This window comes from Lissotriton vulgaris, chromosome 9 (assembly GCF_964263255.1).
Source record: "Lissotriton vulgaris chromosome 9, aLisVul1.2, whole genome shotgun sequence".
Taxonomy (NCBI): domain Eukaryota; kingdom Metazoa; phylum Chordata; class Amphibia; order Caudata; family Salamandridae; genus Lissotriton; species Lissotriton vulgaris.
The window spans coordinates 1116990496-1117008888 of record NC_141697.1 but is presented as its reverse complement, the minus strand read 5'-3'; the positions used below and the strand labels follow the sequence as shown (position 1 = coordinate 1117008888).

The 18393-nt window shown below is 50.3% G+C and overlaps 1 protein-coding gene across 4 annotated transcripts in view; it reads right to left on the bottom strand.

Annotated features, from left to right (window-relative positions):
- TASOR (transcription activation suppressor) overlaps positions 1–18393 on the bottom strand; it is a 939357-nt gene that overhangs the window by 216704 nt on the left and 704260 nt on the right. For 2 of the 4 annotated variants that reach the window (XM_086939126.1, XM_086939124.1), the window contains exon 17: positions 958–1017. The exons of the other annotated variants lie outside the window; for them this stretch is intronic. In XM_086939126.1, coding sequence (XP_086795252.1) covers positions 958–1017 — 60 coding nt within the window. The remainder of the gene's footprint in view (positions 1–957; positions 1018–18393) is intronic. 4 annotated transcript variants of the gene reach the window in all.

Below are 18393 nucleotides of genomic sequence, written 5' to 3'. Positions count from 1 at the left end.
GAGCCCTCAGTTTACAGTAGACTTGTATGTATAGTGTGTTTTTTAAAGGGATTGGTAGTCAGAGTTGCTGTTGCCCATTCCCTGCATGTCCCCTTCATTTGCTCTCATCACCCTATGCACTGCTCATCTCCTCTCCATAACCACATTCAGTCGCCACTGTAATACCACTTGACCTTGTCCTTTTTGTGTTCTCATGAGTTTAAAAGGAGCATAAACTAGTCTTTTAGTTAACGTTCCCTGATTAATGCCTGACCCATAGGTCAAGCCGTTCCCTGTAGATTTTATTTAATTGGCAGCAAGCTACAAAACAATGCATTATCATTCTTGTTTCCTTGTGGTTTGCAGACAAGGTATAATGCTGTTAGATGAACAACTGGACAATCAGGGGCTTTTATTACTTGCTTCTCTAGCAGCTCAGGACACAAGATGTGAGGGTGGGGCAGGAAGCAAATAGTGGAGCAGTGGGCAGGCCCTTGGACACAGACCTTTGCATACTTTGGGAGATTACCAGAATGTAAAGCCACCACCCCTCTTCCTCTAGTTTTTATTTTTGGTACTCTTAAGATTGCTTCTCACAAAACTGAGTAAAAAGTATTTATATTAATTTTATAAGTAAACAAGATTTAACGTTTATTTCATAGAAATACAAACTGGAGCAAATTCTATGTTTTTTTGCGTACACATTATTTAAGTCCTTGGCATAAAATCGCACCTAAATCCCAAACATTTTGGGTAATAACGCAAAATGGTTTGCACTATTAATGGCAACACTAGCTAGACTGCAACTGGAGAGTCTGGCTGAGAAAATTCATATTGAATATTTTATGAAGAAGGGATTTAGGGTGGCTGCAAATCCTTGACCAGGTTCTGACATCTCAGTTTAATTTATATCAGAAGCAACTGTTGTTGGTGAGGGCACTGCGACTTCAGGATCAAATGATAAAAACTCCTCCTCACCTGCTGCTTCACCATCTCTAAGGTTTCCATAATGATCCTCAGGAACGCTTCCATCCCCTCCTGAGGGAGAGTATCAGTTAGCAAGTGTGTTTTTTTCGCCAAATACTTTACTTTATATTTTAATGGCAGAGCAATAAACATTATACAGTTCTCAGTAACAATTATGAAGCTCTGCAATATTTAATATTGGAGGTCTGAAGATTGATGAGGAATTATCTCTGATCTAAGAAAAAATGTCGCACACCCAAATTCCGAAAATGTGCCTCACCTCCTCCGTACTCAAGATATATTCTCCTGAGGGATTTATTCAGAAAGTGACGCATAAACAAATGATAAAATCCGAGAACATGCAAGAACAATATGAGTAGCACCAAACTCTAAATCGGGCCCAAATTTACTAAACTAATGAATATTATTGTAAAATATGGGCTGAACCTCTTCTGCAATTATAGAATTTGTGCAAGTTTATTGTATCTTATTACCAGTTTTGCAATTGTGTTATGATACCTACATTGCTGTGTTAAACAACCAAAGGAAAAAACACACTTTCTACCTAGAAATTTATTTTTAGAGTCTGTATGTACAAAAAGAAAAGAAACTAAGGAGATTCTTCATTCTGGTGGTCATTCCTTGCCCTTCACCGTAATAAAGGACTGTTTGTTCACTTTTCCCCTTTGTCAAGCCTCTAACGGATAATCAAGATAGCAAAACAACCACAAAAATGACCACTGCTGAAGAGTTTCACGATGCTCATATTTCTCGATTACAAACCCCACAAAAACATTTTATTTTGCAGCATTTTTGAGAAAAAATTGAAAATGTTTGTTTTCCTTGACTAGGTTATGTGAGGAACATGTTTCAAACTATGCAACTAATAAGAATTAAACAATTTAGTCTAACTAAGTAAACAAAGAAGTTGTTTCTACATAATAAAGAAGGATTTTGTTTTAGTCTGCTTTACTCCTGTTTAGATACATGTCCACCTCGGCTGTTATACTGCAAGATCAACACCGAAACTGCTATGTTAAATATTACAGATGATATTCATCGCTCCCTAGACAAAGGTGAATTATCACTACTAATCCTCCTTGACCTCTCGGCTGCTTTTGATACTGACAACCATCCCACCCTTCTCAAAACTCTCAAAAATCGATTTGGCTTTGAAGGCACTGTATTCAAATGGTTCTCCTCATTCCTTCAAAATAGATCACAGCAAATCAAGCTCAACCACTGCCTCTCCAATCCACAACCTGTCTCACTCGGTGTCCCTCAAGGATCCATCCTCTCCCCAACCCTATTTAATCTTTTCATGGAACCACTCACTCTCATTCTCAAACAAGCCAAAATCAGTTACCACCTCTATGCCGACGACACCCAACTATACTACAAGATCAAATCCCACAATGACATTCTTCACCCTAATGACACCTTGACTAGAATTCAAGCCTGGATCCATCTGAACCATCTAAAACTGAATCCAAAAAAAACTTAAATCATCCTTTTCACTCCCAAAAACAATTCCCTTCCCATTCAACTCTGGATCAATGATATCAAAGCACTTTATTGCTCCCTCTCCACATCTAATTCTGTTAAATCCCTAGGCATGAGCATCGACCACAATCTTAATCTCATCCCCCACATAAAAAATGCAGCCAAAAGTGCTCTTTTCACCCTTCACCACCTCAAACAAATCAAACCTTTTATTCCAGCTGATGATTTCAAAACCGTTGTCCAATCGCTTGTTCTTTCCAGGATTGACAATGGTAACGCCACACTTGTCGGCACCCCTAAAGTCCATCTTGCACCGATTAAATCTGTTCTCAACCCAGCCTTTAGACTTATCTCTGACTGTAAAAGATTCGACCACATCTCCCCAGTCCTCAAAAATCTCAATTGGCACCCAATAGAAGGAAGAACCACCTACAAGATTTCCTGTATCACTCACAAAGCTCTTCACCAAAACACCCCCTCTTACCTTGCACTCAAACTACAGAAAGCAGGGTGCTCCAGGTCCCTGAGGAGCACTAAATCCCCTGTCCTGATCCCTCCCAGACTCAAGTGTAAAAAGACCAGATCCCGGGCATTCTCTGGTAACGCTCTTACGATTTGGAACTCTCTCCCCAAGGATCTTCTCTGCAACCCCTCTTACCCTCTCTTCAAAAAAGGACTCAAAGTACTTCTTCTCAACAAATATTGGGGTCTCTAATGCTACTGACTCTGAACTTGTTCACTCTTTACTCTTCCCCTGCCCACTCCATCGCACCCTCTCCCCCGTGTCATATTCTCTCTCCCCTCCTCTACTCCCTATCTCTCTCGTATCTTTCAACCTTCATCTTCCCCTTAAATTATCTCGGTTTCTTTGCTCTCATAGCTCTTCAAAATGCAATGCTATATCCCTTGTACATTTTCTGCACTTTGTTAATGTTATATTATTATGTTTACCTTAATTGTAAAGCGCTCTGATACTCTTGGGTCAAGCAGCGCTATATAAAACCTTTGAAATAAATAAATAAATAAATAAACAATTCAGAAAACAATCAATATACCATTAGACCCCTGTCCAGTACATTGCGGTTAGCACTGATATTCTCAACAAGGACAGGGGTACGTAACAGCAAGAAAGTAACAGTTGCTGTAGAGAGAAGAAAATATTATCCAAGAGAGCCAAGCGGTCAAGGAAAAATGCCTTTATAGTATAGGACAATATATACAGGGAAATATAAAAGTACATATCTTTATTGCACAAATGTCTCCAAAGTGTTCTACTTAGGGCTTGTAAGTGGGCAGAGATAAGGAATTACGCCCTAAGACTGGGGGGACGTAAAGTGCAAGACAGATCTATGGAACTAATTTCTATCCAACTTGTGTTGACCACAGTCTCCGATTCTGTGGTTCCAATGCAAAATCTTCATATTGCACACATTTTCCCTCAAGAGTTTATGCCTCTTTTTATGTCTAAATGATATGCTTAGTAAAATTGTGCTTCTGTGTCTGACCATTCAGTTCCATTTCCACAGAACAACTACATAATGGCAGTATCTGGTAAAGACTGAAAATGATAAGGAATATGCTACTTACCAGTATGCATCTGTTCTTGGCATGTAGGGCTGCTGACATTCATATCTGTGCATAGATCACTGCCTAGTGTTGGGTCCGGATGATTGCACTTTGCTGTCTTGGAAGAGTCTTCGAAGTATCACGAGATAGGGGACTCCTTCCCTGGACTACAGTGCGCATGGGCATCTTCTCCATCCTCAGATTGTTTTTCGCCATTGTGGCAGAGATGGAGATAAGTAAAGAAAGAGATGGCCATGCCAGAGATAATGCTGCACCTGCGACAGGCACCGGGGAGGAGGGCAGGCAATATGAATGTCAGCAGCCCTACATGCCAAGAACAGATGCATACTGGTAAGTAGCATATTCCGTTCCAGGCATGTGGGCTGCTGAATTCATATCTGTACATAGACTGTATAGCAGTATCTCCTCTAGCCGTGGTTACCTGTGCCAGCTGCAGCAGTTTGAAAAAGAGTTTTGAGGACAGCCTGGCCTACAGCAGCTTGCTCTTTTGCTTGTACGTCAACAGAGTAGTGTTTTGTGAAAGTGTGTATGGTGGTCCATGTGGCTGCCTTACAGATATCTTCAAGAGGAATATTTCCTAGGAAAGCCATGGATGCCCCCATTTTCCTTGTAGAGTGTGCTCTTGGGAGGGACGGTTAAAGTGCGTTTTCCCTTTTGATAACATATTTGAATGCATTTAACTATCCATCTGGCTATTCCTGATTTTGAAGGAATATGCTACTTACCAGTATGCATCTGTTCTTGGCATGTAGGGCTGCTGATACACAAGTTACTACTTGTGTAACGATATATCTGTAAGAGACATTAGTTAGTGATAGATTCCTTACCTTAGAATATCCCCAGGCCTCAGACTGGATCCGGAAACTTTTGCGTAGCAGTACCCTTTTTACGTTTTGGGTCCAGACGGTGGAGCCTCTCCTCCTCTCTCTCGAGGGGTGCGGAGGCAGAAAGAAGGTGGGCAACGTGATGGATTGCCAAATGTGGAAGGCCGTGACTACCTTGGGTAGGAAGGAGGGCCTCGTCCGTAACACAACCTTGTCCAGATGGACTGAAAGGAAAGGAGGCTTACAAGACAGAGCCTGGAGTTCACTCACTCTCCTGGCAGAGGTGATGGCTACCAGGAAGGCAGTCTTCAAAGAAAGAAGGCGAAGAGGACAGTTGTGGAGTGGCTCAAAGGGAGCGCACATCAGAAACGTAAGAACCAGGTTCAAGTCCCACTGAGGCATCACGAAGGGAACAGGAGGGAACGTATGAGTGATGCCCTTCAGGACTCTATTAACGATAGGCGACTTGAACAAAGAAGGTTAGTCAGGCAGCCTCAGAAAGGCCGAAAGAGCTGAAAGATAGCCCTTGACAGTGCCCAGAGCAGAGCCCTGCTGGGCAAGAGAGAGAAGAAAGAGGAGAACCTCAGAAAGAGGGGCATTGAGGGGATCCACAGCCTTTGCTGTGCACCATGCCACAAATATGTACTACCTGCAGGCGTATACCGACTTTGTGGAGGGACGCCTGGCTGCCAGAATGATGTTACAGACTTCAGGAGGCAAGTCAAATGGCCTCAACTGTCGCCGCTCAATCTCCAAGCATGGAGGTGGAGGCTGGACAGGTTCGGGTGGAGGACCGTCCCCTGATGCTGCAACAGAAGGTCCTCCTGAAGAGGCAGACGGACCGGGAGATCGACTGACATACTGAGTAGCTCGGTATACCAGTACCTTCGTGCCCAGTCCGGAGCAACAAGGATGACTTGTGCCCGGTCGCGCTTGATCTTCTTCAGCACTCTGGGCAGAAGTGGTATAGGCGGAAAGGCGTACAACAGACCGCAGCTCCACTAGCGACGAAAAGCGTCTCCGAGCGAGTGCCGCCTTGGAAATTCCAACGCGCAGAACTGATGACATTGCGCGCTCTCTTCGGTGGCAAATAGATCTAACCAAGGCTCTCCCCACTGCTGAAAGAGGCCTTGCGCCACGTCCGAGTTCGGACGCCATTCGTGATCCATCGAGCACCGTCGGCTGAGTTCGTCCGCCCTGGCGTTCAGAGAGCCTGCCAGGTGTTGAACCATCAGAGTCACGCCCTGATGTTCCAGCCATTGCCAGAGGCGCAGAGCCTCCTGGCAGAGGGTCCACGACCCCACCCCGCCCTGTTTGTTGCAGTACCACATGGCGGTGGTGTTGTCCGTGAACACCTGCACTACACTCCCTCGGACAGACGGGAGGAATGCCTTAGTGCTAGACGGATCGCCAGCAGCTCCAACAGGTTGATATGGAGCCGGGACTCCACCGGAGACTAGAGGCCTCTGATCTCCGCCTCTCCCATGTGGCCTCCCCAGCCCTGGAGGGACGCGTCCGTCACAACTACGTGCTACGGTTGGGGAAGGGAGAGGGATCTGCCGTTGACCCAATCGCGGTCCGTGAGCCACCACTGCAGCTGACTCGCAGTGCCCTCCGAGATCAGGACATGGTCGGACAGGTTGCCCTGATGCTGGGCCCACAGAAACTTCAGGTCCCACTGCAGAGCCCGCATCCGGCACCGTGCGTGATGCACCAGAAGGATGCAGGAGGCCATCAGCCCCAGAGGCCGCAGCGTCAACCTGACCGGAACTCGGGATAAAGGCCGGAAGATCGGAATCAGAGCCTGTATATCCCGAACCCGCTGTTCGGGCGGGTAAACCCGAAACTGCGCCGAGTCGAGAACCGCTCCGATGAAAAGGAGCTTCTGAGAGGGGCACAGGTGTGATTTCGGCACATTGATGGAAAATCCAAGCTGGTGCAGGAGATCCGGCGTAGTCTGGAGGTGGCTGACGACTGTCTGGGGCGAGCCCGCCTTCAACAACCAGTCGTCAAAGTAGGGGAAGACTGAGACCCCCAACCTGCGCAGATGAGCTGCGACCACCGCCATCACCATCGTGAACACCTGTGGGGCGCTGGTAAGGCCGAAGGGGAGCACGGTAAACTGAAAGTGCTCGTGGCCTACCGTGAACCGCAGGTAACGCCGGTGGACCGGCAGGACGGGGATGTGGAAATACGCGTCCTGCAAGTCCAACGCTACCATCCAGTCTCCTGGGTCTAGGGCAGCTAAGACCTGAGCCAGAGTCAGCATTTTGAACTTCTCATCCGGAGGAAGCTGTTGACGTTCCTCAGATCCAAGATAGGGCGTAGGCCCCCTTTGCCCTTCTTGGGTACCAGAAAGTAGTGGGAGTAGCAACCACGTCCTACTTGTGGCCAAGGAACGCGCTTCGATGGCCCCCTTGGCCAAGAGGGCCGAAACTTCCTCCTGCAGGAGCCGCAAGTGATCCCCCGATACGCGGTGGTGTTGCGGTGGCATGGTTTGAGGAGTCGTCTTGAAGGGGAGGGAGTAGCCCCTCCGGACGATCTGCAGCACCCACCTGTCCGAAGCTACAGTGCGCCAGTGAGAGTGGTGATGGCGAACCCTGCCTCCCACTGGCGTCACATGGGCCGAAAAGCACGGACTAGGAGGGTTTAGAGGTGGATGCCGCGGGGGCAGGTGTGGACTGACTTCGCGGGTTCCCCGACCGCCTCCGCGGCGGTTTCCTCGGCCGCCGCGCTGGACGATAGTCTGCGGTGAGTGGCTGGCGGCACGTTTGGGGGGGCCCCTTCCCTGGCCACGAAAGGAGTGAAAGGCACCTGTTTGCTGGTGCGGGGCCGAGAGGCCCAAGGACTTGGCCGTAGCCCTGGTGTCCTTAAAGCGCTCAAGCGTGTGGTCTGCCTTGTCGCCAAAGAGGCGACGGCCATCGAACGGCATGTCCATCAGAGTGTTCTGGACATCTGCCGAAAAATTGGCGGATCTCAGCCAGGCGTGGCGTCTCACCGCCACTGTCGTAGCCATCGCTCTGCCTAGCGAGTCGGTAGTATCCAGCCCACACCTGATTGAATACTTGGCTGCATCTCGGCCCTCCACAAGGGCTTGGCCGAGTTTGGCCCGTAGCTCCAACGGGCACTCTGGCAGCACTTCCGCCACCGTCTCCCACAGAGAGTGGGTGTAGAGGCCCAAGAGGCATGCGGTGTTGGAAGACCGCAGTCCCAAACTAAGGGAAGAGAATATCTTCTTTCCATAATTCTCATACATCTTGGATTCCCTGTCCGGCGGGGTCGTCGGGAATGCAGTCTGGGAATTAGAGGCCTGGATGACCAGACTCTCGGGGGTGGGGTTGGAGGACAGTAAACATGGGTCGCCCGGAGGCGGGCGGTGGCGTCTGGCCACGTTCCTATCTACGGGCGAACCCGTAGCGGGCCTGGACAAAGTGCCCAAAAGAACGTCGGTCAAGGCCTCATTAAAAGGCAGCAGAGGCTCAGACGAGCATGACTGCGGTTTAAGGACCTCTGTGAGGAGGTTAGTCCTCACGGCCGCAACGGGGAGCTCAAGGCCCAAGGCCTTGGCAGCCATCGTCAACACCACGACGTCGGAACCGAAGCAAGGGAGGTACCGAGGACGGCGCCGGAGGTGACACCAGAAGGACCGACGCCGGGGGGGTCGTAAGGTCCACCGGTGACGATCCAGAGCCCGAGGAAGGCCCAGCGGCGTCCTGTGGCGCTGGGCCCAAAGGCGCCGGCGGTGTCGGGATCGTGGGGCCCTGCGGCGCCGGGCCCGAAGGCGTCGGCGGCGTTGGGCCGAAGCAACCAACGGCGTCGGGGTCGAAGCCCCAGACCCACTAGGGCCCTCAGACGGGTTCGCTGGGCCCGGAGGCGCCGCGGAGCCAGTCGGAGGAGAAAGGGACTTCATGGCCATGAGGAAACGCTCAATCTCCTCCGGCATCGCGTTCAGCCCAGGGACCGGAGGGTATGGGGCCGGACGAGACGCCACGCGACTCCCGAGGAGCCACGTGGGAGGTGTCACCCGAACCCCCGGCCGCATCGCGCGAGCGTCGAGGGGAGTCAGAAGAGCGATGATGCCTCTTCGACTTCTTATGTTTCTTACCTGACGACTTGGACCCGGAGGAGTGGTGCCGACTCCCGGAGCTGTGACGGCTCCATCTCCGCGACCTGTCCCTCGACCTCCCGTTGGACCGGGACCTCACGCGGTGCGGGCCGACTGTCTGAGTTCGAGCCGCCTGCGGGACCGCTCCCGCCTGGCTTTCCTCGAAAGGGCCCGACAGTAGGGGCAGGCCTCGTCGTCGTGGTCGACGCCCAAACACGTCAGGCACAGGCTGTGAGGATCCGTGACCGACATGGTGCGGTCGCACTTGTCACAATGCTTGAAGCCGGGCATACCTACGGCACCGTCGGAGTCACAAGGCTTCGAAAAGGATCAAAAATGATCACCAAAAAGTTAGTCAAAAATTGACTGGGTTACTGCTTTTTCCAGATCTGCGCTGGTTGGCGCGGAATAAAGAAGAACTGACGTCAGCACGCGGAGGCGGCGTCTAAGTACTCCGACGACGTCATCACGGCGCCCACGACGCCGACGACGGACGCGGAGCCGCAGACGACGCCTACCGACGCGCAAGGGTACTGCTACGCAAAAGTTTCCGGATCCAGTCTGACGCCTGGGGATATTCTAAGGTAAGGAATCTATCACTAACGTGTCTCTTTCAGATATTCATATCTGTGCATAGATCGCCGCCTAGTGTTGGGTCCGGATGATTGCACATTGTTGTCCTGGAAGAGTCTTCGAAGTATCACGAGATAGGTGTCTCCTCCCCTGGACTACAGTGCGCATGGGCATCCTTTCCATCCTCAGATTGTTTTTCGCCATTGTGGCAGAGATGGAGTGTAATACAGTAATTGTTGACAATGACTGAGAATGATTCTGAGTGCTACAGCTGCGACAGGCACCGGGGAGGAGGGCGGGCGATATGAATGTCAGCAGCCCTACATGCCAAGAACAGATGCATACTGGTAAGTAGCATATTCCGTTCGAGGCATGTGGGCTGCTGAATTCATATCTGTGCATAGAATAAATAGCAGTTACCTCCTTAGCGGTGGGTGCCCGTGCCAGCTGCAGCAGTCTGAAAAAGTTTTGAGAACAGCCTGTCCTACAGCAGCTTGCTGTTTGGAGTGTACATCCACGCAGTAGTGTTTGGTAAATGTATGTATGGTGGTCCATGTGGCTGCTCTACATATATCCTCTAGAGGAATGTTACCTAGGAAAGCCATGGATGCCCCTAACTTGCGTGTGGAATGCGCTCTTGGGGGAACTGTTAATGTGCGTTTAGCCTTTTGATAACATATCTGTATGCACTTAACAATCCATCTGGCTATACCTGATTTGGAAATGGGGTTGCCTTTGTGTCGTGGAGAGAAGGCAACAAACAGTTGCTTAGTCTTCCTGAAATCTTTCGTCCTGTCTATGTAATACAGGAGAGCTCTTTTAACATCCAATGTGTGCAGTGCTCGGTCTGCCACTGAATCTGGAATTAGGAAGAAAACGGGCAGTTCTATGGTTTGATTAATGTGGAACTGCGACACCACCTTAGGCATAAATTTTGGGTTGGTGCGCAGCACTACCCTATTAGCATGAATCTGTATGAAAGGCTCTTGGATAGTTAGGGCTTGAAGCTCACTAACTCTTCTTAGCGATGTGATTGCTACTAGAAAAGCCACTTTCCATGTCAGAAACTGTATCTCACAAGAGTGAAGAGGTTCAAAGGGTGGTCCCATTAGTCTGGTGAGAACTATGTTCAGATTCCAGACAGGTGAAGGAGGGTGTCTGGGAGGAATCACTCTCTTGAGTCCCTCCATAAAAGCTTTAATGGCTGGCATCCTGAAAAGAAAAAGATGCTGTCTGTTTTGAAGATAAGTTGCCATTGCAGCCAAATGTATCCTGATGGAACTATATGCCAGATTGCATCTGTATAGGTGCAACAAATAACATATAATGTTTTGCGTTGATGCATCTAGCGGATTTATGTCATTATTGGAACAGTAAAATGACTAATCGCTTCCATTTGGCCGCATAGCATGCCCTGGTTTTAGGTCTTCTTGCCTCCTTGATGATGTTCATACAGTCAGGGGGCAGGTTCAGGTAGCCAAACTATGACCTCAGGAGCCCTATTGCAAGGCTCAACTGTTGCGGATCTGGGTGCTGAATGTCTCCACGGCTCTGAGTGAGGAGACTGGGCGTGAGTCGCTGTCGTTGGTGAGGCACCACTGAAAGTTCTAGGAACGTGGTGTACCACGCCTGCCTTGCCCATGTTGGAGCAACTAGGATGAGCGTCATGGAGTGTTGCCGCAGTTTGCGTGCCACTAGCGGTATGAGTGGTGCTGGAGGAAAAGCGTACGCAAATCTGCCTGACCAGTTCATTAATATCGCATTGCCCTGAGACTGTGGGTGTGGGAACCTGGCGGCGAAGGTTTGGCATTTTGCATTTTCCTTTGTGGCGAATAGGTCTATCTCTGGATGATCCCACTGCTGGAAATTTGGTTGGAGCACCGAGGGGTGTATCTCCCACTCGTGCATCTGATGGCTGTGCCTGCTGAGCAGGTCCGCCATCTGGTTATCCTTGCCAGGGAGATGTTCCTCCATGAGGAACAGGTGTCTTTGAATGGCCCACTTCCACATGCTCTGGGCTAGATGAGACAATTGTGGAGAGTGAGTGCCTCCCTGCTTTTGGATGTAATACATGGCAGTCATGTTGTCCGTCCGGATCAGCACGACTTTGTTGCACAAATGCAATCTGAACGCCTTCATCGCCATGAAGATTGCCATCGGCTCCAACAGATTGATATGCATCTTCTGCTGCTGCTGCGTCGTCCATAGTCCCTGCAATGTATAATGGAGGACATGCGCTCCCCAGCCCCGGAGAGATGCGTCTGTCGTCAGCACTATCTATGGTACAGGCTCTTGGAACGGTCGTCCCCTGCAAAGGTTTTGTCTGTTCCACCAATGCAGAGAGTTGTATGCACGACCGGTCACCAACACTAGGTCTTTTAGATGTCCCTGAGCCTGGTTCCACTGTCGTGCCAAGCACTTCTGAAGCGGACGCATGTGTAGCCTCGCGTGAGGGACTATGAAGATGCAGGAGGCCATCATGCCTATCAGCTGCATAAATACCTGCGCTGGGAGTGAGTGTTGGGGCCTGCATGTCTGAATTAGCAATTGCATGCTGTTGACTCTGGCAGGTTTGGCTGCGCTGTTGCTGTCAGAGTGTTTATTGTCGCACCAAGGTACTGTTGGACATGTGCGGGTTGAAGATGTGATTTTGGGTAATTCAGTGAAAATCCTAGACTGTGTAGGAGGTGAATCGTGCGGGACATGTGGCTGGCACATTGCTGGGCTGACTTTTGTTGGACAAGCCAGTCGTCCAGATAAGGATAGACATGGATGTGTTGTCTCCGAAGGTGCGCAGCCACTGTCGCCAAGCACTTGGTGAACACCCTGAGGACAGTAGTGACCCCGAAAGGCAGGACCTTGAACTGGTAATGCTGGTTGTTTATGGTGAACCTGAGATATTTCCTGTGTCCTGGGTGAATAAGAATGTGGAAATATGCGTCCTTTAGGTCTAGGGTTGCTAGGAAGTCCCCCTGACTGAGCAATGGTAGAACTTGCTGCAAAGTCAGCATGTGAAAATGTTCTGATAAGATGTACTGGTTCAGGGGTCTGAGGTCTAGAATGGGCCGGAGAGAACCGTCCTTCTTTGGGATTAAGAAGTACAGTGAGTACACCCCTGTACCCTGCTGTTCTAAAGGCACAAGTTCTATGGCCCCTTTTTGCAGCATGCAGATGACTTCTTGCTGCAATAAGTGCATGTGCTCTGCGGACATAGGACGGTGCCTTGGGGGTATGTTGGGGGGAGTGGCGGTTAGTTCCAGACAATAGCCGTATTGGATAAGTTGTCTCACCCACCTGTCTGTGGTAATGCCTTCCCAGACTGGCAGGAACTGCTGAAGTCTTCCCCCGACCAGTGTTATATGGTCTGGGGGCAGTGACAAGACGTCATTATCATTTCCTCGTCCTCTGCCTTTGGTGCTGTTCCCACGATATCCACCCCTATTGTTCTTGTTATAGGTGGCCTGCTTGACCCCTTTGTTGTATTGGGCTTGCTGTGATGCTTGACCTCTAGAGGCTCCCCTGTTACCGGAGCGACGAAAGGAACCGCCCCTTAACTGTTGTGACTGCAGAGCTCCCATGGATTTTGCTGTTTCAGTGTCTTTTTTAATTTTTCAAGGGTCGTGTCTACATCAGGACCAAAGAGAAAGTCAGGGTTAACCGGCTGATTGAGTGAAGTTGTTTGGATCTATGGCTTAAAACCAGAGCTGCGTAGCCAGGCATGCCTTCTAAGCATCACACTTGTGTTGATGGCCCTAGCTGCTGTGTCTGCTGCATCGAGCGCACACTTGATGGATGCATTGGAAATTAACTTCCCCTCCTGTCTCAGCATTTCTTCTCCCTCCTTATAAACATCAGGCAGGTGTTGTAGTAGCTGCTCTAACGTGTCGTAATGAGCCCTATCATATCTGGCTAATAGGCCCTGTGTATTTGAGATCCTCCAAATATTTGCCGCTTGAGCCGCTACTCGTTTGCCAGAAGCTTCTAAGATTTTGGATTCTTTGTCCGGAGGGGGAGCATCACCGTTTGTTTGAGAGTTCGCTCTCTTACAAGCATTAGCCACCACGAGGGAGTCCAATGGGAGCTGGCCCTTGATGTACGTAGGGTCCACAGGCGCAGGCCGGTATTTCCTTTCAATCCTTGGGTTTACAACCCTTGCCCTTGTGGTCTCCTTGAAAATGTCAGTAGCGTGTTTAAGGACACCCTTTAGCATAGGCAATGTCTTTACTGATCTTTCTGAAGTTGAGAAAGTATCAAACAAAAAGTCTTCCTCCACTGGGTCAGCGTGCATTTCCACGTCATGGTTATTGGCTGCCCTTTCAATCAATGCGTTAAACGCAGCAGTATCTTCAGTAGGCGAGGTCTTGACGTTATAGGACTGAGTGTCTGGCGTGGTGTGTGGCTCACCAGGGTACACAGGGTCAGTCCAGGGTTGAGGTTCCTCTTGATCCGTGTCAACAGGATAAGTAAATTCTTCCTCATTGTATACCTCCCCCACATCCTCACTAGTGCGTGTGGGAGAATAGGCATATTCTTGTCCATAGGACTCTACAGTTTCAAAAAAGAACAGGTGAGGTGGTAGAATCCCTTTTCTTCTTGAGAGTGATCTTGTGCGACTCCAAAGGATTTTCTGGGATGATCTTCTGTTTGTAAATAGTGAGTCTGCCAGAATCCGAGTCGATGAACAGTTTTGATTGATTGTCATAGGAGGGCGCTTGGAACACCACATCCTCCTCAATGTGCTGACTCCGTGAAACTACCGACACCTTTTTGGCTGCGTCGGTGCTCTTTTGTGGCTCGAACGCCTTGGGTCGAGCGGTCGGGGGCAGTCCGTACTTAATTGGTGGCGTAAGCATTGGAGACAAACCAACCTTTTTCGAGGGTGGCGCTGTCTTCGATCCGACCGACTTCGTCTGATCACTAGTCGTCGACGCAAGGCCGCAAGCATAGAGCTCACGGTGCGCGGCAGGCACGCTCTTTTGCTTCGACGCGACATGCTCTTTCTGGTCGAGTTTGCTCTTCGACTCGAAGGCCTTTCCCACTATTGGCTTGGAGGCTAGAAGCTTCGGATCGCGAGTCTTTTTAGCCTTGTGTCCTTTGCCAGTGTCGCCATCTTTGGACGTCGACGGCGTCAGTGCAACGTGCTTGACCGTAGAGACAGGCTTCGGCACCCCGGTCTTCAGGCCGACGCCCCTTTGCGATCCCGAAGGGTCGATGACACTCTTAGATTTGATTGAAGCCGACGAATCCGAGGCGGTCGATCCGAGGACTGTCTTTAGCATTTTCGGTTTAGCATCTGTCGGTTTCGGTTTCACCGCTGATTGTGGGTGATCGACCGATGGCTCTTTAGAAGTATTCGTAGCCGGGCCTTGACGCAGGGCTAAAGAATGTGGATTAAGATCTTGAGTAAGGCCTTCCGGCGATGCCTCGACCTGAGCCGTAGGAAGTACAGTGTCAGTATTGGGCCCTGCGACTGCGGGTGGGCCTTGCTCATCGCTCGAGTCGTCATCGACGGCTCCAATGGCCTCTGAGTCGTCTCCTACCACGACGACGTCTTCCTCATGGACGTAGTCTTCTTCGTCCACATCATAGCTAGAGTCATGCTCAGACGCAGGGTCTGACTGTTGGTCAGTGTAGGAGGGTGGATACCTGACTATGGTTGCCCCCAACTTTTTGCCTGGTGTTTTGCTGGTTTTCCGACTTAGTTGACCTGGGACCCTGCTATTTAGGACCCCAGGCCCACTGCTCTCTCTGTGAAATGGATTCCATGTACCTTAGGTGCATTTACCAATTGGTACTGGGCCACCTTATCAGTCCCTGTACACAGGGCATAGGTGTACCCAGGCCTACCAGGGGCTGCAGCATGTATTATGCCACCCCTGGCTGGCCATCTAAATCTGACACAACTGGCTGCACGACAGCTGGGGCAAGGTGGTGTAATCACCCTTTGTTTTAGATTTAGTATTCCTATATCTAACCCTAAAATGGACACATGTATTCCTATCAGTCACTCCTATGGCAGGCCTTAACGATCCTGAAGGCAGAGTGCTTGGAATTATGCGAGATGGTGCTCTGGCATGAGCTGAGCCTGTCTGCAGCTTGCGGAACCAAGTCCTAATAGCTGTTCTATGATAACGCGTACCATATACTCTTAAGTGCATTATAATCCTCGCGGTTATTTGCTATCTTTGGTATCGCTTTATCAAAACAGGTCGAGTAAGGTGTCATACGAATTGGAATACTAACCCCTCGCCAATTCTGGCGACAGGGTTAGCATTCCACCCTTCTAGAGGGACACGACATGTATGTAACTGTGAACCCCGGTTAAAGTTAACTCGAGCCTCAGCATCACAAAATGGATGCTGCCACCACAGACACAAGTCTGACCCCCTGCAGCTGGGAGTCCTTCCAGCGAGGGGAGCTTGGACAAAGGGTTTCCTGTTAGGGGCGGTGCTAGCACCATCCCAGACAGGGTTTTGTGTATCCTAGGTAGGCAGGGCTGAATAGGAAGGTGACTGCAAGTGGCACCCCGGTGCTCACTGTGCATCTGCCAGTTTGAACCAGTTCCAGGGGCACACCAGCCCCTGAGCTGGGGAAAGTCTGGCATGGGAGAGGGGTGTAACCACCCCCCTTCCTGGTCCCACCCATGGGCAGGACCTAGTCCCGTACCAGCCCCTTTCTTTAGAATAAAGGTGGGAGCGGGGACCCTTCCAAATTAGATCATCTTTGAATCCTGAAACTGCTTTCTACGAAAGGAACTCAAGACTTCTTCCTAAGATTTCTCCCTTGTGACTAAGGAGTAGTCATCCTGCAGCAGCAGGCACCAACTAAGTATCTGCGGTTCGCTAAGACGTCCTTCCTCCGGAACCAGACCAACCAGCACGACGAGACCCGGACTCCCTGCCCTCTCCCTGCCTCTACAGCACAGTTGAGAACCGTGGGTGCGACGAGACCAGTGGACCCGGCGACCATCAGAACCAGCACGACACTGACCCAGCACGACCGCCGAGGGACCCTCGAGTGGGTGCATTGGGGTAAGAGAAGCCCCAACCCCAAGCAGCACAAGCACCGAAGACCAGCCCCCCAGCATCCACCAGATCTGCGTGGGGCCCTTTTGCTTCTGTGTCGCTTGCCACGTTGTCCGGTCACTTGCCCGTTGGCTAGTAACTCTCTCGACGACGTCCTACGTTTTCTTCACCGCTGGTCCAGCTCCTCTAGACTGGCCCTAGGCTCCTCCTGAAGGAGACCTTCCTCGGACCCTCCTGGTCCACCCAAGACGCCATTTTGTGTCGCCACGTGGGCTTGCCGTAGCCAAGGCTTGTTGCCTCCTTCACCGGATCCAGCAACGCCAGCAGCAGACATCCGACGTGGGACAGCTCGCAGACCTCCAGCCTGGTCGACATCAGCGCCCCTGGTCCGTGCAGCAGCAGAATCCAGTGTCACCTCTTCGCCTGGCTGAGTGACCTCGTCCGGTGCCATCCTGGTGCCCACCTATTCACTGGCTAGTGATTCAGAACTTGGTCCCCTCTGCTTACAGGTACTCTTCTTCAGCTGATCCAGTCCTTGGATCAGCCCGGAACATCTTCACTGGTCGCCTGCCAGCAACTTCCACTTCAGGCTCCTGGTTCGTCAACGAGGATTCCCGACGACACTTGAACCCTATGCAGCCGCAGCCCCTGGGCTAGGTAAACCGAGTACCCCAGTGCTCCAGCGTAGACCAACTCTCGAAGTGTTTAGATCCACTTTCGTTTTTGACCTACCTAGTCGGGTTCGCCCGAGAACACTAACTTTTGCATTTACTAGTATCCATAGACTTTGTCCCGCATTACGCGTGAGAGTTCCCACTCTGCACACGGCGTTCCTAGACCTCCTGCTTCTAATCCAAGGGTTCAGCATTGTAGGCCTAGCGATTTCAAAGTCCCTGGGAGTAGTACTTACCTGCTAGTAATTTCGCATTCCACTTTTGTAGTATATGGTTTTCCGTGCCCCTCGGGCATTTGCGTAAATTGTGCGACTTTCAGTATTTCTTTAAGAGCTTTGTATTGTGCTTAGCGCCCTGTCCTCATAAAGAGTCCAGAGCTGTTGCGTTATAAATAAATATCCTTTTATTTTCATAACTTGTGTGGTGTCCTTTCACTTGGTGTTCAAGGGGTATATGTGATGGTATAACAGCTGGCTTAACACGCCCTCTAGAGTTTAGCCTGAAGACTGCTCTTGTCCATGCTACTAGGATAGCTGGTCTATAAGGTTGACTTACAACCAATCATCAATAAGGGTTTTTTGGACTGATACATAGTGATCACTAGAATAGTGAACACTGCATATCAGGCCAACTTCTCACAGTCAGGATCCTCTTCATCGACGCCCTCGTCGTCATCAGCCTCGAAGATGTTCTCCGGGTCGGGCGCCGTTTTCTGCGCCGACTGTCTTGCGGCGCGTCGAAGCCGAAGTGTCTTCTTTGACCGGAACTTGGAACAGGCCATGCAGCTGGCCTCGTCATGGTCCGGGGATAGGCATTTATTGCACACTGGGTGCACATCAATGTGAGAGTATTTGGAGTAGCAGACGGGGCAGATTTTGAACGGGCTCCGTTCCATCGTCGATCGTTGTTGGGGCCTTCGGTGTCAATAAAAGGCAAACGGCCTTCAACATCCTGTTCGAAGAACTGGATCAAGTACGAGGCAGCGAACGAAAGACAATACCGACGCCCGAAGGCCTTTTGGCCTTGCGAAAAGTGTTTTATATCGATTCCGAACTTGAGTTAAGAAAGTACATCCAAACCCAATGGCAGAAAAACACAATCTGAGGATGGAGAGGATGCCCATGCACACTGTAGTCTAGGGGAGGAGCCACCTATCT